Source organism: Schistocerca serialis, chromosome 9 (genome assembly GCF_023864345.2).
Source record: "Schistocerca serialis cubense isolate TAMUIC-IGC-003099 chromosome 9, iqSchSeri2.2, whole genome shotgun sequence".
Taxonomy (NCBI): Eukaryota; Metazoa; Arthropoda; class Insecta; order Orthoptera; family Acrididae; genus Schistocerca; species Schistocerca serialis.
This window is the reverse complement of record NC_064646.1, coordinates 19,048,195-19,073,427: the sequence shown is the minus strand read 5'-3', so window position 1 is coordinate 19,073,427 and position 25,233 is coordinate 19,048,195. Positions and strand designations below refer to the sequence as shown.

The window sequence follows — 25,233 nt, the reverse complement described above, 5'->3', positions numbered from 1 at the left end:
TTGACGCTGCATCACAGACAGGAGCGCCTGCGATGGTGTACTCAACGGCGAACCTGGGTGCACGAATAGCAAAACGTCATTTTTTCGGGTGAATCCAGATTCTGTTTACAGCATCATGATGGTCGTATCCGTGTTTGTTGAGATCGCGGTGAACGCACATTGAAAGCATGTATTCATCATCGCCATACTCGCGTTATCACCCGGCGTGAAGGTATGGGGTGCCATTGATTACACGTCTCGGTCACCTCTTGTTGGCATTGACGGCACTTTTGAACAGTGGGCGTTACAATTCAGATGTGTGACGACCCGTGGCTCTACCCTTCATTCGATCCCTGCGAAACCCTACATTTCAGCAGGATAATGCACGACCGCATGTTGCAGGTCCTGTACAGGCCTTTCTGTATACAGAAACAGTTCGACTGCTGCTCTGACCAGCACATTCTCCAGATCTCTCACCAATTGAAAGCGTCTGGTCAATAGTGGCCGAGCAACTGGCTCGTCACAATACGCCAGACACTACTCTTGATGAACTGTGGTATCGTGTTGAAGCTGCATGGGCAGCTGTGCCTGTACACGCCATCCAAGCTCTATTTGACTCAATGCCTAGGCGTATCAAGGCCGTTATTACGGCCAAAGGTGGTCGTTCTGGGTACTGATTTCTCAGGATGTATGCACCCAAATTGCATGAAAATGTAATCACATGTCAATTCTAGTATAATATATTTGTCCAATGAATAGCCGTTTATCATATGCATTCTTCTTAGTGTAGCAATTTTAATGGCCAGTAGGGTAATTCACAATCAAACCCACTGTACTCATTTGTGGCGCTGCTGTAACACGAGCTGCCACCTACTCGTAAGGCTGTTGGCACATACCTTATAGTTTTTATAAAATTATGTAACCTACAGAATATAATGGGGGAATGAAGGCTTTAATAAGTAAGTCATCATGAACAATGTAAATACACTGCCACAATTTAGGTGTACGTACCATTATCTTTCAGTCCGTTGGGTTAGGCACATGAATGTTTCTAGCTGAAACTTTCTCAGTTTTTGTCATAGACGATATAGATATACAACACTTCTCATGAAGCACGTATCAAGAAATACAGGAAAACGTGATTCCGTATTCAAAACTTTGTTCTTGTTAGACCTCTACATAAAGTGTAACGTGTTTAAAGTAAAACATGTAGCAGGTCTACTTTATTTTCTGAAGAAAATGAGTTTAAAGAAAAATCAGCTTACGGAAATTATATACAGATTTTCACAATTTTGGGAGGATCGGAAAGCATTACATTATGACCTCTTTGAATATAACATCACACTCTTATTAGTTAATTTTCTGTAGACTCAGATTTTCATTCTTTCGTTAGACATAAAAATTAGAAATGGCGGTCTGTGGACAGAGAATATCCAACGCTCACAAACTGGCCACGACTGCTCATGTAATCTCACTGAAAATGTTAGTTGGACACCTTATGACTATCTCTGTAAGAAAATGTTTCGATATGTAAAGGTACTTCGAGATCAGTTCTTCTCAATCAAGACTGCTTGACTAATAATTTAATCAATATGAGAGCAAGAGAAGAAACCTGAATGAAATCTTTTTGATATAAACACTTAACGACACATCTTAATACTACTGTTTAATAACTTATTCAACACATTATATACATAAATGTAACTGTTTGAAAACAAATATCTGCCTTAGGTGAAGAGACGGTTAGGAAATTAAGCTGAGGGTGCTTTCGGTCAAGTTAATTTGATGATGTTTCAAACAGCTCTGAGTGCTCCTCACCAGAACAGCAGATAATTCTAATATACACACTGTTAAGACTTATTGCCACGTATTAACACGGGGTGTGTAGTATCTAGCTGTACTTCCATGTCAGAAATACATCACCAGCGTAAACGAGTCCATTAATAAGGGCTAGTATTCCTGCACCGCATACTTCACCATATTTATAAGGGTCTCGGACGTATGAATCCAACATAAGTCCTCCAGATACCAAGAACAATATAGCTCCCGCTGCTGAAGAAAGTAGTATCTGAAAAATAAGAATTTTGTCTATTATTCTGCTACAATATTTTAAGACGAAACTAGTAATTATTAATAATATTCACCGATGAGCCAAAACATTACGACCATCAGTTTAGAAGCGTGTTGATCCACCTTTGAAATGTAATCAGTGTTTAATTTAGCGTGGCATGGATGCCTGGTAGATTCCCGGAACCGTGTAGCACCAGATGTCTACACATATTTCACACAACAACGAAAATAACGGGCCAGTGGTTTGCAGGCGCAGAGTTGGTCCCAACAACGTATCAAATGTGTTCCATCGTGCTCGGAACAGGTGAATTTGGCTGCCAAGACTACGGCAGGAGTTACTATCACGTTCCTCATACTACTGTAGCAGGACTCTGGCACCGTGACAGTGTTAGTTATCACGCTGGAAGATGCCGTCGGCGTTGACGAAGATATCAAGCTGCGGAATGTTGGGTGTGGTCGGAGCACATCCCTGGGATGCACAATACCAAATTGTCGTGCCTAACAGATTGAGAAACCACCTCAAATGGTCGTTTGTTGATCTTAAACGTGAGAATTACCCACTGTCATCGGATCCTCAAAATTAAAGACCAATATCCTTAACATCGGTTTGTTGTGGGATTCTCGAACATATTTTAAGTTCGAATATAATGAATTTCCTTGAGACAGAGAACATGCTGTCCATGCATCAGCATGGCTTTAGAAAGCTTCGCTCCTGCGAAACGCAACTCGCCCTTTTTTCACATGATATCTTGCGCACCATGGATGAAGGGTATCAGACGGATGCCATATTCTTCGACTTCCGGAAAGCGTTTGACTCGGTACCCCACTGCAGACTCCTAACTAAGGTAAGAGCATATGGGGTTGTTTCCCAAATATGTGAGTGGCTCGAAGACTTCTTAAGTAACAGAACCCAGTACGTTGTCCTTGATGGTGAGTGTTCATCGGAGGTGAGGGTATCATCTACAGTGCCCCAGGGAAGTGTGGTAGGTCCGCTGTTGTTTTCTATCTACATAAATGGTCTTTTGGATAGGGTGGATATCAATGTGCGGCAGTTTGCTGATGGTACTCTGGTGTACGGGGAGGTGTCGTCGTTGAGTGACTGTAGGAGGATACAAGATGACTTGGACAGGATTTGTGATTGGTGTAAAGAATGGCAGCTAACTCTAAATATAGATAAATGTAAATTATAATGCGGATGGTTAGGAAAAAGAATCCCGTAATGTTTGAATACTTCATTAGTAGTGTAGCGCTTGACACAGACACGTCGATTAAATATTGGGCGTCACATTGCAGAGCGATATGAAGTGGGACAAGCATGTAATGGCAGCTGCTGGGAAGGCGGATAGTCGTCTTCGGTTCATTGGTAGAATTTTGGGAAGACGTGGTTCATCTGTAAAGGATACCGCCTATAAAACACTAATACGACCTTTCTTGAGTACTGCTCGAGAGTTTGGGATCCCTATCAGGTCGGATTGAGGGAGGACATAGAAGCAATTCAGAGGCGGGCTGCTAGATTTGTTACTGGTAGGTTTGATCATCACGCGAGTGGTACGGAAATGCTTCAGGAACTCGGGTGGGTGTCTTTAGAGGAAAGGAGGCGTTCTTTTCGTGTATCGCTACTGAGGAAATTTAGAGAACCTGCGTTTGAGTCTGACTGCAGTACAATTTTATTGCCGCCAACTTATATTTCGCGGTAAGACCACAAAGATAAGATAAGAGATATTAGGGCTCGTACAGAGGCATATAGGCAGTTATTTTTCCCTCGTTCTGTTTGGGAGTGGAACAGGGAGAGAAGATGCTAGTTATGGTACGAGGTACCCTCCGCCACGCACCGTGTGGTGGATTGCGGAGTATGTATGTAGATGTAGAAGAAGAACCATTAATAATAATAACCCCCATCGACGCGATACCCCCTTCCAGAGGAACGTGATTGGCCGGTTTACAGTAGCGGACGACGGCCAAGCACCTATATAGATATGCAGAACACAGCATCCCGACCAGCCTTCTAGCCTTCTACACACGAAAGCCGAACAAGGACTTGGTCATCTGTAGGGTACAAAGAGTTTTAGATGACACAGAAACCTGGGCCCGTCGTTGGCGCATTACCATCAACTCTGAAAAGACACAGACAGCTTATGGTGATGACTCGGAGGCTCGGAAGGCGCGGACCTCCTCAACGCCCGCCCCCCCCCCCCCCCCTCAACCTTCACCTAAACGGAACCCAACTTCCCTGGCGCAGAATCACCAAATACCTTGGCGTAACCTTGTACCCTCGTCTTACGTGGAAACCCCACATAGACGAGGTCCACAGGAAGGTCTATGCCAGAAAGTCCATTCTATACCCAGTCCTCAACTCAAGCAGCTCCCTTCCCTGCTCTGTGGGTGTGAATGTATATCAGACCCTGACAAGACTAGTGATGGAATATACATGTTTTGTCTGGGGATACGCGGCGAAGCAGCACCTGGATGAACTCCAGAGGCTTCAGAACCGCGGCCTCAGGAGGGCCTCACGTCTACCCCTCGGATTCCCTATGGACGATCTGCACGCCGCAGCTGAAGTTCCACTCCTAAAAGAGAGTTTCCAAGATCTGGCAAAGGCCTTCGGTGAAGGCTCTTCCAGGTCAGGAAACGTCCTCATCCACTCCCAAGGTCGGTATGACATGTCCCGCGACAAGCACAAACGTCCAGTGATGATCTTCGACGACTAACAAGGGGAGGCCGCCAATTGTGAAATTCAGATTCGATTCATACTGCGCATAATAAAAGCTCATGGCCAGAGGTGTAATGTGGCAAAGCACCAAGATGCACTTCTCAGCCGTTGTCGAGAAAATCGACGGTTAAAAGAAACCGTTGCGGTGAAATACTCTCCACGATTAATAGTTTTCTACAGCGTCGTGGCGCAGCGGTAAGAGCCCGGGTTCGTAATCCGAAGGTCGCCGGATCGAATCTCGCGCCATGCAACCTTTTTTTAGTATTTGTTTAATCCAAATATATATATATATATATATATATATATATATATATATATATATATATATATATATAATTCCCGGCAATCAGTTACAACAATTATGCAAATAATAAGTTGTTGAAAGTCGTTTGTCGTGGAAGAACTGGCGACTTCGAACATCATTATGTTTTCCGCAAACAAAGTTGTATTTCACAAATGTTATTAATTGTCTTCATAATGTTTACCACGTATAGTTCACGGAAGACGTAGAAACGATATTACGAAACGAATACGTATAGTGTAAGTCAATCGTTCGAATTAGAATAGGGACCCCACGAACACAAATTTGGTGTGGCAGGTATGAAATATAAACTCCGTTACTCGCTCGTTACACTTGAAGGACAGATGTTGAATGGGCCGAAACTAGCCGCAGCATAACAGCGTAGTTGCCTGCTAACTTCGAAAGAAGGTAGATGCGGTCCCTAGCGCAACTTGTAACATCGTCGAAAATCAGTGCGTACGTGAGAGCTTTGGTACACCCTGTTAAACAAACGGAAAAATGGAGGTGGTACAATTGGAGAGCGATCCGCCTTCACCAGCATGCATAAGCAATTCATTAATAGTTTATGTGTGTGTGTGTGTGTGTGTGTGTCTGTATGTGTGTGTGTGTGTGTGTGTGTGTGTGTGTGTGTGTGTGTGTTTACACTTGAATTACAAAAAACAAATAATAAAAAAAAGTTGCATGGCGCGAGATTCGATCCGGCGACCTTCGGATTACGAACCCGAGCGCCTACCCCTGCGCCACGACGCTGTAAAAACTTAATAATCGTAGAAAGTATTTCACCGCAACGGTTTCTTTTAACTGTCGATTTTCTCGACAACGGCTGAGAAGTGCATCTTGGTGCATTGCCACTTTACACCTCTGGCCATGAGCTTTTATTATGCGCAGTATGAATCGAATCTGAATTTCACAATTGGCGGCCTCCCCTTGTAAGCCGAAGGGAACATCCCTATATATAAGTCCTCATCCTCCTCATTCCCCCATAATTTCAATCATCTCGCCAACCCCAGGCAAGTACCAGACACACACAGAACAATCATCACATCACGCAGATACCCAAAAATCACAGAAATAAACACACACGCAAGTACAAAGTGGAATAAAAGCCGCAAGGCTACAAACTACCCCACACACTTCCCTAAAGAGGGGAAAGTATTAGATGAGAGTGAGTGAGTGAGTGCAGGATCCCGACACTTCGCCAGAAGATGAAGGGTACGAAACTCATCGAAACGTTGAGACAAGACGACGCCACCACTCGGCTGATAACCGGAGAAGATTTCACCATAAACAGGCTGGCCGCAGCAGCGACTAGAAGAGATGATTTCAAACCTCCTTTAGTACTTACAGTTAGAGCTTAAGTACAGACATGTTTCCGGCGGTAGCAAGGTCCTGCTCTTCAGTCACTCATCCGGCCTCAAGCGGAGTCATCACTGAACGAAGGTCTGAAGCTAAGTGTTTTCTCTACAACAACCTTACAAGCATTGAGTTCTCCAAGAGCTGGCTGAAACTTGCTTGTCTTTCTGCCAGAATTGGAAAATGATTGCCCAATGAGCGTGGAGATTTCGGGTTCAGATGAATGAAAACTTGATAACAACATTTAAACAATCCTCTACTCGTCTTCATCACGTTATACCTCAGGCAGCCGCTCAGAGGCAGGCAGCAAGAACCAGAAAATTTCTCCCGCTCCATTAAGTGATTCTGAAATGGAAAAATGAGAAGCTCAGCATGTGGGCACAGCGCACGAGGGCACTGTCGAAAATGACAGGGTGAGTCAATTACGAGGATGTATACTGAAAGTTTGAACTGGACGTTACTCCGAGGCCTCGTAACAAATACTCACACGCCTTGAGAGAGGCACACGTGCCTAGAAATTTCTTATCTGGCTAAAAGTACTTCGGCGAAGAATTCGATATTTTATGAACGAATTCATTCTCCTCCTCCCTTCTAGGGAGCGAGCAGGGGGATGAGAATGCCAGGCTCGTTACATGCCAACGAGCCACTGGCCGAAGTGCTACAGTTTTATAGCGGCAAATTCCTCCTAACAGAGACTCTAATCTCGCGCATCCATCTTCTAAGGTTTTCAGTCATCAGAACCACCAGCAACTACATAAAAGAGGTGGAACAGAAACGGACACCAGACTCTGGGAAAGCTAGTGGAGATGTGTAATTACAGAGCAGTGTACTTAAGGAGTACTCGATCAAAGGAATTTGCATACCAACCTCTGAACCGAGCGAGGTGACGCAGTGGCTAGCACATTGGACTCGCATTCGGGAGGACGACGGTTCAATCCCGGGTCTGGCCATCCAGATTTACGTTTTCCGTGATTTCCCTAAATAGCTCCAGGCAAATGCCGGGATGGTTTCTTTGAAAGGGCACGGCCGACTTCCTTCCTCTTTCTTCTCTAATCCGATGAGACCGATGACCTCGCTGTCTGGTGTCCTCCCCCAAAAACAAACCAACAACCAACCTCTGAAATATGTCAGTGGACAGTTTCAGCAGAAAATGGCCACGTTAGGAAGCAGATAACGATGTAAGTGGTCTGCAGTAATGTTAACGTAGTCCACAGGATTCATGGTGGCGTCGATTACTACCACAGATCGCATAGAGTCCAAGTGAATGTCCACCATAGCATAATATTGCTCCCACTCGCCGGTGTCTATGGTGTGCTGCACGTTTCGAGCACACGTTGCCCCGTAAGACAGCGTATCCGAGCACGACCATCGACCTAGTGCAACAAGAATGTAATTCATCCGACCAGGGGACACGTTTCCATTGATCCACACACCGAACTCTACGACCTCGTGTCCATTCCAGTCGTAATTGGCGCTACTGTAGGGTCATCTTGTGAACACAGAGAATCGTCTGCTGTGGTGCCATATATTTAACAATCCATACTGAAGGGTGTGCCCGCACTATTATTGTAGTTTGTTTTTAGGTATGCTACAGATCGCCGCCAATTCCCCTTTGCAGTACGGGCAAGTTCCGACATCCTCGTTCCGTGACCAGACATTGACGTCCACTACCTTGTCACCATCCCTCAACCATTTTTCCTAGATATTGACGACATTACAACGCGAACAGCTAACGATTTGCGGCGTTTCCGAAATGCTCTTACCCAGGTGCCGGGCCATAACAGTGGGCCGTTTGTCATAGTCGCTAATGTTTGTGGACTTCCACAACTGAAGCCCGTGTCCATGGTGATGCCTCACTGACCTCTGTGCCGAGTGTACACTACCCTTGCCACTTCCAAGTGCCCACAACGCCAAGCATTCAGTCTCACACTGGCTGTGACCATAATGTTTTGGCTCGTCAGTCTAAGATTCTGTTGCAGACAAGAAATACTGCTGTGTAATTACTTTTGACATATCTCGCATTATTGAAATGACATGTCAGAAGCTTAATAACTTGTTTTCTGACTACGGTGTTTTATTTCTATTTAACATTAATCAGTCCGTGATCACAGATACTGTCCAAAATCACAAGGAAAATGTAAATTCGGAATACACATAAAAGTTACGAAGATATACAATGTCTTTTTAGCCACAAGTCAAAGACCTTCACAGCGTGTTCACGTCCTCCGATGCGGAACGAGTGTGACCGAATTAGTGCCAAACAAGAGTAATATATATCTCGCGGTTAGTTCTGAAAGGTTCCATGAAATTCCATGTACAACTAATGCTGAATTTAAAGTTTGTGTTTCCAAAATTTAAATCCTTTTAGAGATTTATGAAAGTGACAGGTAATAACAGCATTCTAAAATTGGACTAAATATCCCTAAAGCTATTGGCTTTATATTAAGTTAATAACTTAACTATTGACTATAAGTGAATAACAATATAAATACATACAATTGTCTTAAATGGCTTAAAATAACTTTGCAAAATAAGAATAAATGATAATATTCTATCGGGTGTTTCTGACATTTATTGGAAAACTAATTTTCGTGGTATAATATAGTACCATAAATAGTTATCGTTATACAAACGGAAAAATACGTATGTGGCAAAGTTTCATCCGTGTACCAGAAAACTAAGTTCAAATAGGACCATAAATTAGGTAGTATTTTATATTGATGTTGGAGGTAAAAATTCAGTACAGGCTTGATTTATTACATGATGGCTCTCCCCCCGTGACTTAACTACGAGAATTATTGAAATGTCACATACAACCCTTCTTAAAGATTTTCCTGTAGTCTCATTTATAGAGAAGGTATGGTAGTCTTTGTTTTCGCAACATCCTCTGAATTGCACAAATAAACCACGGTATGTGTCTGACGTCTTTTAATACTTCAATTGGTACGATTTTATATGGGCCGCCTTTCTATGACGTCTTCCAGTTTTACACACAATTCTTCTGATTTTGCAGATGTAAATTAAATGTTCTCAGTTCGTCCTTCAAGTAAGCTGATAGTGGACTGCTTGTCAGACCAAAGAAAAATACTCTCCACGTTTTATTTATTATTTATTTTGCCTTTCGTGACCATCGTTTATGTAAAGTCATAATGGTCGCCTGTTTGTCTGTGTTTGTAGCCTGGAAATCTAAAATACTTTTTTCACTTATAAGTTGTCGGACTAGTTGTATGCCGCTATTGTAATACAGTGTATTCAGTGCTACTTCGAAAGACGGACGTTACGTCCTATAATATATTCCCTCTGCACCTCACAATACTGACAGCTTTTACCAAAGCAATGTTAAGTGTGATTCGTCAGGATACTGAATAACTGCTGCACGGTTGATCCAGGTTGTCAACCCAACCTTAAGCGTGACGACAGTACAACTACACGATTTCTTTTAGAAATGTTTTAGCAGAGTACCACTGATCTCAAGGAAGACAAATTAACAAAAACTGTGACGAAGTATGTCCCTACTAGCCCTGTATGAAGCAAACAATGTGAAAACACATTCATGGCACGACTTCATTTATTTGCCTAATACAACAGTAACATAAAAGTCATCTTTTCAGAAATATCGCTTTTGTCTAAGATAGATGTGGTTTCCTGAAACTGTCTCTTATTGCTTTTATCTTCCCCATCGTGTATAACAATATGATATTCAACAGGGGGTCAAAACAAATACCAGACATCCAAGATAGCTGTAGATTCAGATTTTCTAGAAATACTTTTCAGACCTGGAATGGGAACAATAATATTTTTACTCCACTTCGAATACATGGTTACATTCTTACTCCGTTACATTCCAAAACCAAACGTAGGTTAAGGATCTGGATTTTTGATTTCATTGCCTTCAGAAAGTCCATATGAACACTCGTCGGATTCAGATTCATGTACTTGATTTGAGCTTTATGTCCTGCAGTAGGTATTAATGATATAAACTCAGCCACTTGATAATGGTATAAAAGGCCGAAACCTGGATAGTAATTAAATACACAACAATACAATGAAATGGCGGTGTGTTCATTTAAAAATCATTGTATGACTCTTGCTCAGAAACATGAAAAACTGTTTAAGGTACTTGAGATGATATCATTTAACTAAGGGCCAATTTCATCTTCTAAATCGCAGAAGTGAAAACCATTGAGCAAGAACTTCAGCATCAGTAAGATATATGTTAGAGAGTTATCGTGAAGCCATTGTGATATAAAAAATTATTTATATCTATCAGGTCGTGTAATAAGACTAATAGCTAATGACAACTCTTAGAAAACAAAAGATAGGGAGAGATTTGAGGAACTGAGTGGGACTTGACCTTAAATGTGATAGCTACATACAATTTTGGTGTGGTAGAACCCAAACGCAAAAAATCTCTTAGAAAACAAAAGATAGGGAGAGATTTGAGGAACTGAGTGGGACTTGACCTTAAATGTGATAGCTACATACAATTTTGGTGTGGTAGAACCCAAACGCAAAAAATCTTTTGTTATTTCAACTTGAAACAGCAATATTACAGGTCGTTACCTCCAGTATTAGAAGAGTGATGGAAGCTGAGAGTCGACTGTTTTCAAAGCCATCTCCCTTCATCGCGCAAAATAAAAGAGGCATGGTGTCCTTCGGACCCAATTAGTTCTGTTATGGTTTAAAGAGTAGTCAACAACAAACATGAAGATGGATACCACGTATTATTCCTATTTCTACTTTTTAATAATGAATATTGTACTTTCAATCTCAATGAAGAATTACGTAGTAATAGTACACTGTAAGAAACTAATGAATGAATAACGTCTTTGATCTGCTATTTTAATTAAGAGAGGAGGACGTCAGCTGATATACTACTGTTGCGTAGAATAACCATTTATTCCCATTCTTTTGAAATAAATTCCAAACGGATGTAGTTGGTGATGTACACTTATAACTGGTAACGTTGCCAGCGTGTTAAGTTGAAGGTACGCCTGTGTCCATGTATATGTTATATATTACTTTACATTATAATCAGAGTTCTGCTTTAGACATGATGATTTTCCCTCCACCCTGAAGAGTGTAAAATTTGTTTAGAAAAGTCAAAACAGTCTACAGCAAAACAGATATCAGAGGAGAAAGTGAACATCTGGATGACTGTAAGATTCCTACCCACACAAAAATCGAAAATCGATCTTTCTGTAGAGGAAATAACATTTCATTCTTTCATTACCATTATGTATTGTAATTATCATCAGCATATTACAATAAACGTGTAAATATGTCTCTAAGCCTACGTCTTTACCATATGTACTTATGTTTAGGTAATATCAAATAAAACACGGCACAAACGTTCAAAACAATGTTATTAACGGTCAGTTTCGTAAACTGACGTATTTGTAAGTGTTTGTACGTCAAAGTGTTGAGTGACGATAACGTTTTGCAAAGCGGCTTATATGCAGAGTCGATATTTCTTCAGATATACATAAATGTCACACGTTTAGTGGAAAAAAGAAAAACTGCATCTAATTTAGAATCTAGCCGAAGAGAAAATGTTTTTCGGTAAACTCACCAGGTAGAGGTGTAGAGGAGACCCGATTAAATAGCCCATAAGGATTAGGATACCTAGAATGATAAAAGCTACTATCGTGCCGTCGACAACTGCCGTACGCACAAGAGTAGAAGGACCTAAGCCAACTTGCTGGTTAGTTGTGAGACAGGCTATGATAATGGATAAAACCTGAAAAGAAATCATAAAAAATATTAGTGGGCTACGTATAGACAACATACAAAAACCCTGTCCAGGGTGATTTTTTCAAGACATTTATTTCTGTTGGACGCAAATGTATTGGTAGGTAGTAGATTCAATCATATATTTACGGTATGAGTGATACACAGTTTGTTACGGTACAAGGACCAATAGGTAATTCATTTAGAAATGCTAACAGACGTACACTGAGGTGACAAAGGTCATGGTCACGGTCATGGTCATCCAATATCTTGTCGACCTCCTCTTGTCTGACGTAGTGCAGCAACTCGACGTGGCATGGACTCAACAAGCCGCTGGAAGCTCCTTGCCGACATATTGAGCCATGCTGCCTCTATAACCACCCATAATTTCTATAACAGTTCAAGTGTTGCAGGTGCCGGATGTTGTGCACGAACTGACCTCTGGATTATCTTCCATAAATGTTCGATGGGATTAATGTCGGGCGATCTGTATGGCCAAACCTTTCGCTCGAATTGTCCAGAATATTCTTGAAACCAATCGTGAACATTTGTGGACCAGTGACGTGGTGCATTGTCATGCACAAGAATTCCATTGTTTTTTTGGGTACATGAAGTCCATGAACGGCTGTAAATGGTCTCCAAGTAACCGAACATCCAGAGGACCCATTCCATCATTGTTTGGGAACATGAAGTCTGTGGACTGCTGCAGATGGTGTCAAGCAGGCGAACATAACCGTTTCTAGTCAATGACCGTTCCAGTTGGACCACAGGACTCAGTCCATTCCCACCAAACACGGCCCACACCATTATGGAGCCACTACCAGGTTTCACAGTGCCTTGTTGAGAACTTGGGTCCATGGCTACGTGGGGTCTGCGCCACTCTCGAAACCTACAATCGGCTCTTACCAACTGAAATCGTGACTCGTATGACCAGGCAGCGGGTTTTTTTCTTTCAGTTGTCTAGGGTCCAGTCGATATGATTACGAGCACAGGAGATTCCATATGGGCGATGTTGTGCTGGTCCATTAACGCCAAATTTTGGTACACTGTACTAACGGATGCGTTCGTCGTATGTCCCACATCGATTTCTGCCGTTATTTCACGCAGTGTTGCTTGTCTATTAGCACTGATAATTTTGTGCACACGCCGCTGCTCTCTGTCGTTAAGACCGTCGGCCACAGCGTTTTCCATGGTGAGAGGTTATTTCTTAAATGTGGTATTCTCGGCATACTCTTGACACTGTGGATCGCGGAGTACTGAATTCCCTAACGATATCCGAAACGGAATGTCCCACGCGTCTATCTCCCATTACCATTCTACGTTCAAAGTCTGTTAAATGCCGTCGTTCAGCCGTCATCACGTCGGGAGGCTTTTCACGTGAATCGCCTGACTTCAAATGATAGCTCCGTCAATGCACTGTCGTCTTATATCTCGTGTACTTTATCTGTATATGTGGATATTGCTATCCCATGACTTTTGTCACCTCAGTGTATTTTTATAGTATGCAGTACTTTGAAGTCCTGTATGTGTTGTGCACTATATAAATAAGTAAATAAAAAAAACATCCAATAGGTTTAAATTGACGTTTTAAATTGTAAAAAAAAGTAAACGATTCACTGATAGAAATAAATTATGATGTATGCTCCATTAGATGTCTTATACTTTCCAAAGACCGTTTTATGAAAGAAATATGGCAGATATGAATAATAAATTGAGTAATGCATTAAGTGCGAGAAGTACCTGTTAGAAGATACTTCTTCAGGTCACATAAACGGTGACAAAAATGCTATGCTCATCCTTAGAAAAATTAAAGACTATAAACATAAGTAATGAAATTAGCAGGAAAGCTTCTACTCTGCTGGATGTTTATTTCTGCTTGCTTAATAATAACATGTAAATACTAATAATTGTGGTTGATTTTTACTTTTAATTGATTGTATAACTATATTTATGGCTGGATTGGGTGATAATTTTGAATTTGATTTAAGGAAGATTATTGCTCTTTCTACTTTAAGACAACTTGGTTTATTAATAAGAATTTTTGCTACAGGTTATCGAAAGCTTGCATTCTTTCATTTATTGGCTCACGCTTTGTTTATGTTTATGTGTGCAGGTAGAATACTTCTTGCTGGTGTTTTATTGAAGTTAGGTAGTTATGGAATTTTCCGTGTTATAAAGGTTATTTCTTATTTGGGTTTAAGGTTTAATTATTTTTGATTATCTTTAGGTTTATCTCTCAAAAATGCAGATATCTAAATACTGTAAGAACAATAGTATATTTACAATACGTATGGAGAATTACGTCGCTGTAGGGATTCCAGTTCTGGCATCTACTTCTTCAGGTAATCTGTGGACCCTTTGGAAAATTTAGTAACTAATTCTCACAATATTCTCACTGTTCATTTCTCATGGATTTTTTTCAGTTACATTACCAACTGTTGGATAACAGTGAGTGACAGTTCATAAAATAAGTTAGCGACTTCGTGTGCAATTAAACTCAATGAAAAATTATTTGTGAGTGCACAAAGGCTTATTATCAAACTGGACAAATAGGGTACTGCCTGCAACATTTGTTTCAAAGTACGACCATTAAGTTGTCATTAAGTTATATTTGTAAGCGGGTGCCAGCACAATATTTTTATTTGCTTGTAACCGAAGAATATAAATGTTTTTTGTATATAAAGATCTTAAAAGTTTCCAGTGAACGCAATCCCTATTTAGTTGGCATCTAAATCATGTCAGGTACGGTTTGATCTTGAGCTCTTAATTAATGTTTCTGCCATCAGCAAAATTTACAGTTTTTGAGAGTCGTTTAAAATCATAAGAGCGTCGTTAGTTTAATTTTAATTTGAACCCAGCATCGTATTTCATTTTCTGTCTTTTTCGGTTTATGTCACTCTCGCAAGGTAGCTTCGCCGTGAGTTTCTCTGTTACATCTACGTAACACTCCGCAAGCCACCAAACGGTGAATGGCAAAGGGTACTTCTGATGCCAATAACTGATATGCTGTCACTCTACCTGAGGTCGCTCTGGATAGTTACTCCTGGATATTTTAACGTGGATATTGCTTTACAGCAGTTTGTCATCAATAGTGCACTTGAACAATAGTGCCTGCCGGAGTGGCCGAGCGGTTCTAGGCGCTACAGTCTGGAACCGCGCGACCGCTACGGTCGCAGGTTCGAATCCTGCCTCGGGCATCGATGTGTGTGATGTCCTTAGGTCAGCTATGTTTAAGTAGTTCTAAGTTCTAGGGGACTGATGTCCTCAGAAGTTAAGTCCCATAGTGCTCAGAGCCATTTGCACAGTAGTGGATTTATTTTCCTACGTGTGCGCAATGCGTTTCATTTATTCACGTTCAGGGTCAACTACCAGAGCCTGCACCAGTAATCAATCCTTTGCAGATCATTCTCCAAATCTGTAAGTCTTCTGACTACTTTCTTATAGACATCCATCGTTCGAAAACACTCTTAGAAAGCTCCCCACGCTTTTTAGTAGATCATTTATGTACAATATAAACAGTAACAGTGTATCACACTTCTGTGGGGTGCTCCAGAAATTACTTTCACATCTGTCAGTTTTCTTCCGCTAAAGGCGACGTGTTCTGTCTGCAAGGAAGTCATGAATCCAGTCTCAGATCTGGTCCCATATTCGTTAAGCCCCTATTTTGGTATTAACCGCAATTTGAGGCAGTGTCAAATTCCATTCCTAAAGTCAAGAAACACGGCATTATCCTGAGCGCCGTAGTCTACGGCTCTATGGATCTCATGAAGAAACAGAGCTAGTTGAGATGCGCAAGATCTCTGTTTGCGAAATCGGAGTTGATTTGTAGAGAAGTGATTTAGCTCTCCAAAAATGCCATAGTTCTTGAGCATAAAATGTGTTCCGTAATTCTACAACTGACTGACATCAATGTCATAGGCCTATGAAAATCAGCATCTGTCCTACGGTCTTCTTGGAAATGGAAATGTCCAGCCTTTTTTTTCCAGCCGCTAGGTACCTTTCGTTGCTGCAGCGATCTGCATAAACTGCTGTCAAAAGGGGTGCAAGTTCTTTTGCATACTCTTTGTGGATTCTTATAAGTATCTCATCTGGTCCTGATGCCTTTCCGCTACTAAGCGATTGTAGTTGCTTTTCTATTCGGAGAACGGCTATCTCAGTATCTGCCATTTCGAAGTTCGCAAGATGTTTTGAAATGAGGGACCGAGCTACGATCTTCCGCAATCAAACTACACTACTGGCCATTAAAATAGCTACAGCACGAAGATGACGTGCTACAGACGTGAAATTTAACCGACAGGAAGAAGATGCTGTGATATGCAAACGATTAGCTTTTCAGAGCATTCACACAAGGTTGGCGCTGGTGGTGACACCTACAACGTGCTGACATCAGGAAAGTTTCCAACCGATTTCTCGTACACAAACAGCAGTTGATCAGCGTTGCCCAGTGAAACGTTGTTGTGATGCCTCGTGTAAGGAGGAGGAATGCGTACCATCACGTTTCCGACTTTGCTAAAGGTCGGATTGTAACCTATCGCGATTGCGGTTTATCGTATCGCGACATTGCTGCTCGCGTTGGTCGAGATCCAACCACTGTTAGCAGAATATGGAATCGGTGGGTTCAGGAGGGTAATACGGAACGCCGTGCTGGATCCCAACGGCCTCGTATCACTAGCAGTTGAGATGACAGGCATCTTACCCGCATGGCTGTAACGGATCGTGCAGCCACGTCTCGATCCCTGACCCAACAGATGGGGACGTTTGCAAGACAACAACCATCTGCACGAACAGTTCAGCGACGTTTGCAGCAGCATTGACTATCAGCTCGGAGACCGTGGCTGCGGTTACCCTTGACGCTGCATCACAGGAAGGAGCGCCTGCGATGGTGTACTCAACGAGGAACCTGGATGTACCAATGGCAAAACGTAATTTTTTCGGATGTAGCCAGGTTACGTGTACAGCATCATGATGGTCGCATCCGTGTTTGGCGACATCGCGGTGAACGCACGTTGGAAGCATCATCGCCATACTGGCGTATCACCCGGCGAGATGGTATGGGGTGCCATTGGTTACACGTCTCGGTCACCTCTTGTTCGCAGTGACGGCACTTTGAACAGTGGACGTTACATTTCAGATGTGTTACGACCCGTGGCTCTACCCTTCATTCGATCCCTGCGAAACCCTGCATTTCAGCAGGATAATGCACGACCGCATGTTGCAGGTCCTGTACGGGCCTTTCTGGATATGGAAAATGTTCGACTACTGCCCTGGCTAGCACATTCTCCAGATCTCTCACCAATTGAAAACGTCTGGTCAGTGGTTGCCGAGTAACTGGCTCATCGCAATACGGCAGTCACTACTCTTGATGAACTGTGGTATCGTGTTGGAGCTGCATGGGCAGCTGTACGTGGACACGCCATCGCAGCTCTGTTTGACTCAATGCCCAGCCGTATCAAGGTCGTTATTACGGCCAGTGGTGGTTGTTCTGGGTAGAGATTCCCAAAGCACATATTGGACTGAAAGGCGTGGCCAGGAGCAAATATAGATTCAGAACACAATGTAGTAGCGATGAAGAGTAGGCTGATGTCTCGGTGATTAGTCAGGAAGAATCAACACGCAAAGAAGGGGGATACCGAAGTATTCAGGAATGACGAGATACGCTTGAAGTTCTCTAAGGCTATAGAAACGGCTTTGGGAAATAGCTCACTAGGCAATAAGCTCAAGAGGAATGCACATCTCTAAAAAGGGCTATCACAGAAGTTGGAAAGGAAAGCATAACACCAAAGAAGGTAAGTGCGAAGAAACCATGGGTAACAGAAGAAATACTTCAGTTTATCGATGAAAGTCGGAAACACAAAAACGTACAGAGAATTTCAAGAATACAGAAATACATGTCAGTGAGGAATGGAATAAACAGGAGCTGAAGGGAAGCTAAGAAGAAATTGATCCTTCAAAAATGTAAAGAAATCGAAAAAGAAATGATGCTCGAAAGGACTGACTCAGGATACAGGAAAGTCAAAGCAACCTACTGTGAAATTAAAAGCAAGAGTGGCAACATTAAGAGAGCAGCGGGAATACCAATCATAAATACGGAGGGAAGAACGGATAAGTCGAAAGTGAACACTGAACTACTCTATGAGTGGGAAGATTTACATAATGTGGTAGAGGAAGAAACAGGAGTCGACTTAGAACATATATAAAAATTTAGTATTAGAATCAGAATTTATGAGAGCTTTGGAAGACTAATGATCAAATAAGAGAGAAGGGAAAGATAACATTCCATTACAATTCCTGAAAACATTGGGGAAAGTGGCAACAAAACGTTTATTCACGTAGGTGTGTATAATGTATGAGTCTGGCGACACAACATCCGTCTTTCGGAAAAATATCATCTACACGATCCCGAAGACTGCAATAGCTGACAAGTGCGAAAATTACGGCACGATCAGCTTAACAGATCACGCATACAAGTTGCGGACAAGAATAACATACAGAAGAATGCAAAAGAAAGTTAGTCTGTTAGATGATGGTCAGTTAGGCTTTAGGAAAGGTAAAGGCACGCGAGAAGCAATTCTGACGTTGCGGTTGATGATGGAAGCAAGGCTAAAGAAAAATCAAGACAGGTTTGTAGGATTCGTCGACCTGTAAAAAATTTTCGACAATGTAAAATTGTACAAGATATTCAAAATTTTGAGAAAAGTAGGCGAAATGTATAGGAAGCGGCTGGTAATGTACAATATGTACATGAGACAAGAGGGAATAATAAGAGCAGACGACCAAGAACGAAGTGCTCTAATTAAAAAGGGTATAAGACAGAGATGTAGTCTTTCGCGCCTACTGTTCAATCTATACATCGAAGAAACAATGACGGAAATAAAACAAAGGTTCAGGAGTGGAATCAAAATTCAAGGTGAAAGGACATCAGTGTTACGATTCGCTGATGACATTGCTATCCTGAGTGAAAGTGTAGAAGAATTACATTATCTGCTGAATGGACAGTCTAATGAGTACAGAATATGGATTGAGAGTAAATCGAAGAAAGACAAAAGTAATGAGAATTAGCAGAAATGAGAACAGCGAGAATGTTAACAACAGGACTGAAGGTCACGAAGCAGATGAAGTTAAGGAATTGTGCTATCTAGGCAGCGAAATAACCAATGACGCACGGAGCAAGGAGAACACCAAAAGCAGACTAGCACTGGCAAAAAGGGAGTTCCTGGCCAAAATAAGTCTACTAGCATCGAACATAGGCCTTAATTTGAGGAAGAAATTTCTGTGAATGTACGTTTGGAGCGCAGAACTGTATGGATGTGAAACACGGACTGTTGGAAAATCAGTACAGAAGAGAATCGAAGCGTTTCAGACGTGGAGCTACAGAAGAATGTTGAAGATTATGTGGACTGATAAGGTAAGGAAAGAGGAGGTTCTGCGCAGAATTGGCGAGGAAAGGAATGTGTGGAAAACACTGACGAGGAGAAGGACAGGATGATAGGAAATCTGGTAAGACATGAGGGAATAACTTCCATGGTACTAGCGGGAGCTGTAGAGGGCAAAAGCTGTAGAGGAAGACAGGGACTGGCATACATCCAGTAATGAGGACGTAGGTTGCAACAGCTACTCTGAGATGCAGACGTTGGCACAGGAGAGAGATTTCTGGCGGGCAGCTTCAAAACAGTCAGAAGACTGGTGACTTAAAACAAAAAAGAAGTGTGGTGGTGGTGGTGATGGTGGTGGCGGTGGGGGGGGGGGGGTTGTCATGGTTGATGACGGTGGTTTTGGCCTCTGAGCGTTGAGTATGTTCGTACTCCCGTTTGAGATGCCGTCGGATGTTGTGATGGCCGCCTTTCAACCTTGCAACAACATCTTCAATCACGTCACTGAAACGTGGAAGACATTCGAAACCTACCGTGTCCTCAGTGGTGACCGTCAGATAGAAATTGAGATGAGGAAAGAAATGCCTTCTTACTTTGTTACTGCCGGCTGAAGGGCTGTAGTCATGTACGATGGCCAGCCGCACACTTGTTCAGGTTATGGCCAGGAAGGCCACTTCTGTGGTGAATGTCCCCTATGTAGGTCGGTTCAGACGCCGATCGGGGACGTCTCTCTACCTGGGGCGCCCACTGTGTCACCCTGCAGGACTACCTCCTGTTGTGCCTACTCTGAATCATTCAGCACCGGCGGCGACTCCTCTTGACGAAGCGATGGACGTTTTACCTGTCTCCCCTACACTCCTGCCGGAGGCCATCAGCAGCAACGAGACGTTTGTCCCGACCCCATAATTGTTGATCAGTTGATCATGGAGCTGTACCGGCGTTCTGCCGTCTGGCCACATGCTGGACGACATCCGTTCGCATTCCGTCATGGAACAACATGTTAGGAAGCACTGATCGCCGAGAAAACTGAAGAGACAGCGCTGTACTCTTTGTGATGTGTGTCCACATGCCAACGACTCTCCTATTGATAATGCACTATCCTCCGACGCCCTGGAAGTAGATGGAGCGACGTCTCTCCCTGTCTTCACATCTCGTCAGCATCCACCTGTGGACACTGATCCTTCCCTTCTGCATCTGATGCGGCTGTCCCCTTTTCTGTGTCTCATGCTATCTGTTGGCGCACCTCTGAAAGCGTTCCACTGAACCGGACCAGTGAGACATCCGTCTCCTGGGTGGGCGACGTCGATGCTGAGCATGGACGTTTGGGAGGTATACAGGGCAATGGAATCCCCTTGGTGAGGTCGGCTTCCTCCCCATCACAGGGGCCTAGCGGGGAGTGCCCTGTACGTCCTGTTTGCATTTCCTGCCCTCCTTTCGATGGCAGCTTTTCAGACTTGTCGCATGGCCACAGTCAAACACAATAAAATTCGCGTGCGCCATAAACTAGCATTACTCCATGTAATGCTGTATCTACATCTACATCTACATTTATACTCCGCAAGCCACCCAACGGTGTGTGGCAGAGGGCACTTTACGCGCCACTGTCATTACCTCTCCTTCCTGTTCCAGTCGCGTATGGTCCGCGGGAAGAACGACTGCCGGAAAGCCTCCGTGCGCGCTCGAATCTCTCTAATTTTACATTCGTGATCTCCTCGGGAGGTATAAGTAGGGGGAAGCAATATATTCGATACCTCATCCAGAAACGCACCCTCTCGAAATCTGGACAGCAACCTACACCGCGATGCAGAGCGCCTCTCTTGCAGAGTCTGCCACTTGAGTCTTTTAAAAAAAAAAATCTTTATTTACCATCAATAATAATATTTATACATCATAACCCACTACCTTATTTGATTAGTGGGTCTTACTTGCTACTGTTGTTACAATTAGCAGCTAATTACAATATATTAAGTCGTGAGCTACAGCTATAATCTAATTACAATGGCAGCTATATACACCTATTTGTTTTTAACTTCTAAGATTTTTTGACTAAACCTACATACTACTTCCTGCAGCATCACAGATGTGTCAGCAATGTACAAACCTACTTTATTGCCTTGCCCATCGAGCTAATCCCGATGAGCGTGCCCGCTGACACTGGGCAGGCCAGGATGTTAATCGCTGCAGGTTCCTAAATCTAGATTTCTAGTCTAATTTCTACGAACTAATTCTATCCTAAGTCAACTCCAGTGCATTGTCAAATCCTGGTTGTTTTTATTCCCCCCTCCCCCTAATCCCGTACGTGGCGGATTCCAGACTATAGGGTCGGCCTATCCACGCACAGGAGGTATGGGAGTAGGGTGCGTATTTGTCGTAATCTGTGCTATTTAGTTTTGTTCCCTCATGTATTCTCTTAGAACTTTTTGTGATACCTCGTTGGCAAGTCTATTCAGTGTTTGGAAGGTGTCTTCTTGTCTTATCAGGTGGTATGTGTCATGGTCGGGTAGTTGGTCACGTAGTGTGGAAGCAACATCATTGAAGAGGGGGCACTCGTAAATCACATGATCGGGAGTGCGCTCCGGTTCACCACATTCACACGCGGGTGTGGCCCTTTTCACGAACCGACATAAGTATGCCGGGTAAGGCCCATGTCCAGTGAGAAAATGGATTAGTCCTCTTGTGGGTTCAAAGTATTTCATTTTTAGCCGTTCTCTAATGCTTGGAATCAACTCGTATGTCCTGCGCCCTGTTTCATCCGTGTCCCACAGTTCTTGCCATAGTTGTACCCCCCTTTGCCGAATCTCACCCTTGTCCCCTACCCCAATGCCTAAGATCTCCTCTATTTTTGTTACATTTCCCTTCTTAATCCAGAACCATGCAGCCTGCTCCCTGATTTTAATGTCCAGGGGGCAAAGCCCCATTATGACTAGTAGTGCTCCCCCTGGTGATGTTCTGTAAGCCCCTACCGATCTAAGTATCATGTTCCTTTGAACCCTTCTCACTGTCATGGCGAGCACCACCCTCGTGAGCCTGTGTGCCCAGACTCCCGAGCCGTAACCCACTATCGATGTTAATATACTATTATGATAGAGTCTTATGAGATGAGGTGGAAGATGAAATCTTTTATGTCCTATGGATATGAGGTTTTTCAGTGTTTGGAGGGCTTTCTGGGTTACGGTTTCGATGTGTTTCCCAAAATTCCACTTCTCATCAATGATGATGCCCAAGTATCGTGCGTCACGTCTCCGAAGAACCGGCGAGCGCTCGATTCGTACAGTCGGGTTACGGATTAATTGTCCCTTCAGTAGTAAGTAGGTGGACTTACTTGGTGAAACCGTCATTTTGGTGTTTTGGCACCACAGTTGTAGCTTGTCCAGGGCACTCTCTATTTTAGGTTCAATGTCTTCGCAGCTGCGGCCGCCGACCAACAGGAGGAGGTCACCTGCATAGGCTATCACCTCTAGCACTTCTTCACTTTGTTGTAGGGCGTCTAGTAAAGGCTCCATGTGGATGTCCCAGAACAGGGGCCCTAACACAGAACCCTGAGGACAGCCCTTTGTTATAGATTTTCCAATTCTCTCGCCAGAAGATGATAGCCAGACCTCCCGTTCCTCGCAATAGCTCCTCAGACAACCATATAGCAACCCTGGGCACTCCTTCTCCCGCAAGCAGGAGAAGAGCGAAGGCCACCACAGGTTGTCGAAGGCGCCACTGATGTCAACCATGATGCCCACCACGTACTTATGTGGGGTAGAGCCGCAGACTTCAGCAGCCAGGGCAATTGCATCAGATGTCGATCGCCCAGGCCTGAGGCCGAACTGCCTGTCGCTCACCCCACGCAGCACCCGATGTGCAGCCAGTCTGTCAGCTAGTAACTTTTCTAAAATTTTCCCTAGTATGTTAATCAAGCAGATTGGTCTATAGGATTTTATATTTGTTGGATCTTTATCTAACCCTTTCCGAATAATAACTACATTCGCGGTCTTCCACCCCTTGGAATTTTTTGTTGTATCAGACACTCGTTATGTAAGTGAGTGAGTGGTGCAGTTAGCTGTGGAGCTAGGAACTGCACCACCTCGGCTACAATGCCGTCTGGCCCGGGAGCTTTACCCCTTTTAAGTGATTTTATGTGGGCAGCCACCTCTTCCTCCGAGAAAGGGTAGACTGCCGTATTGTTGGTGTATTCGTTGAGATTGTCATGTCTTAGTTGTTGTTGCTGATCAGATTCCCCATCCGCGCTATCATCAGGCAGCAGGGACCTGAGGAGGACCTCAGCAGTTTCCTGCCAGGATTCCGTCATCCTGTCCCCGTGCCTGACTGTTGATAATTCCAGTGGAGAGTGGATCTTCTCTCGTACTAATTTATATGGTGTACCCCAGGGGTCCAATGCCAATTGGCTCTGGACGAAGTTTTCCCAGCTTTGTATTCTAACAGCCTGGAGTTCCTTCTGGAAACGAAGTTTAGCCTCCCGATACTGCATCAGCCATCTTTGCCGTTCCGGCCAGACGATACTGCGCTGGTAATATCTTCTCAACCTTCTAACAGACCGGCGCATATCCTCGAGTTCAGGCGACCATGGTTATGGAGAGGCTGCTATGGCCTACCTCCTGGTCGGTACGGCAGCTTTCACCGCGCTAGTTATTGCATTGGTCAGTTCCTCTGCTCGGTCGTTTACGTCTATGCCAGAGTCTGCGCCACCTTCTGGCAAAGCAGGAATGACGCACTCCCTCGCTAGTCGTTCCCAATCGGCCCTTTCGTAATTAAACTGCGTTTCCCACCCCATGGCCCAGCGGGACACTCTTCCACCTACAATGAATGTTATTAGGTTGTGGTCGCTTGTGGTGGCGTTTTCTTCTACTTTCCACTCTTGTATTGTGTTAATTGCATTGGGGGTGGCTAGAGTTATGTCAATGTTCGTGCCTGGTCCTCCTCCCCCGGCATAGGTTAAAGGATTGCCAGGCTTGTTAGCTATCACTAGTTGTGATGCCATGATAAAATCCTCTACTTTCTCTCTGTTGGTGTCCCTTGTGCCGCTGTGCCACAGGGGGGATTTTCCGTTGATATCAGCAGTGATTATCATCCTTCGTCCTTGCAATGCCTTGCTTACTGTAGCTAGATGGTCAAGATGTGTTTCAATGTCATCCCCGTACTGAAAGTACATATTAATTAGTATTATTGTTCCACCGGGAGATAGCAGCTCCACGACATTGCAGTGACTATTAGTGAACTGTGATAGTGTAGTTACTTTCAGGGCTTTGTTCGTGATTATTATTGCCGCTTTCGGATTATCTCCTTGGCTGATGACCTGCCACGTCGCGGCTACAAATGCAATTTTTCCAGCTAGGGAGTACGGCTCTTGTAGACAGAGCACATCCAGCCTCCTCTCCTCCACTTCCTTACGTAGCTCCTGCATTACAAGTCGACTGTTATGTGTGTTGAGTTGGCCAATGGTAATTTTTGTCATCTACGGAGAGTATGTATGTATGTGGTCTTCTGGCCATGTCTTGTTCCAATCAAACGTAATACGTCCATTAGCCAGAACTGACTGTTCGTAAATGTCGTTTAGGTCAAATTTTTCTCCTCTTCTCTCGAATACTTTCTTTAGTAAGTCTCGCAGGGCTCCGAAGTCGGTGGGGAGATTCACTGACTTAAGCTGTATTTTGTCTACAGCCTCCATTACCGAGAAGGTGATTCTTCTTCCATATTCGTGTCCTACGCGGACC

The 25,233-nt window shown here is 43.5% G+C and overlaps 1 protein-coding gene across 1 annotated transcript in view; it reads right to left on the bottom strand.

Annotated features, from left to right (window-relative positions):
• Positions 1-1,870: 1,870 nt before the first annotated feature.
• The window catches only part of LOC126418764 (uncharacterized), a 45,801-nt gene continuing 22,438 nt past the window's right edge, over positions 1,871-25,233 (bottom strand). Inside the window, exons 2-3 of the mRNA XM_050085690.1 lie at positions 11,986-12,153; positions 1,871-2,047 (exon numbers count right to left, since the gene is read on the bottom strand). Coding sequence (XP_049941647.1) covers positions 1,871-2,047; positions 11,986-12,153 — 345 coding nt within the window. The remainder of the gene's footprint in view (positions 2,048-11,985; positions 12,154-25,233) is intronic.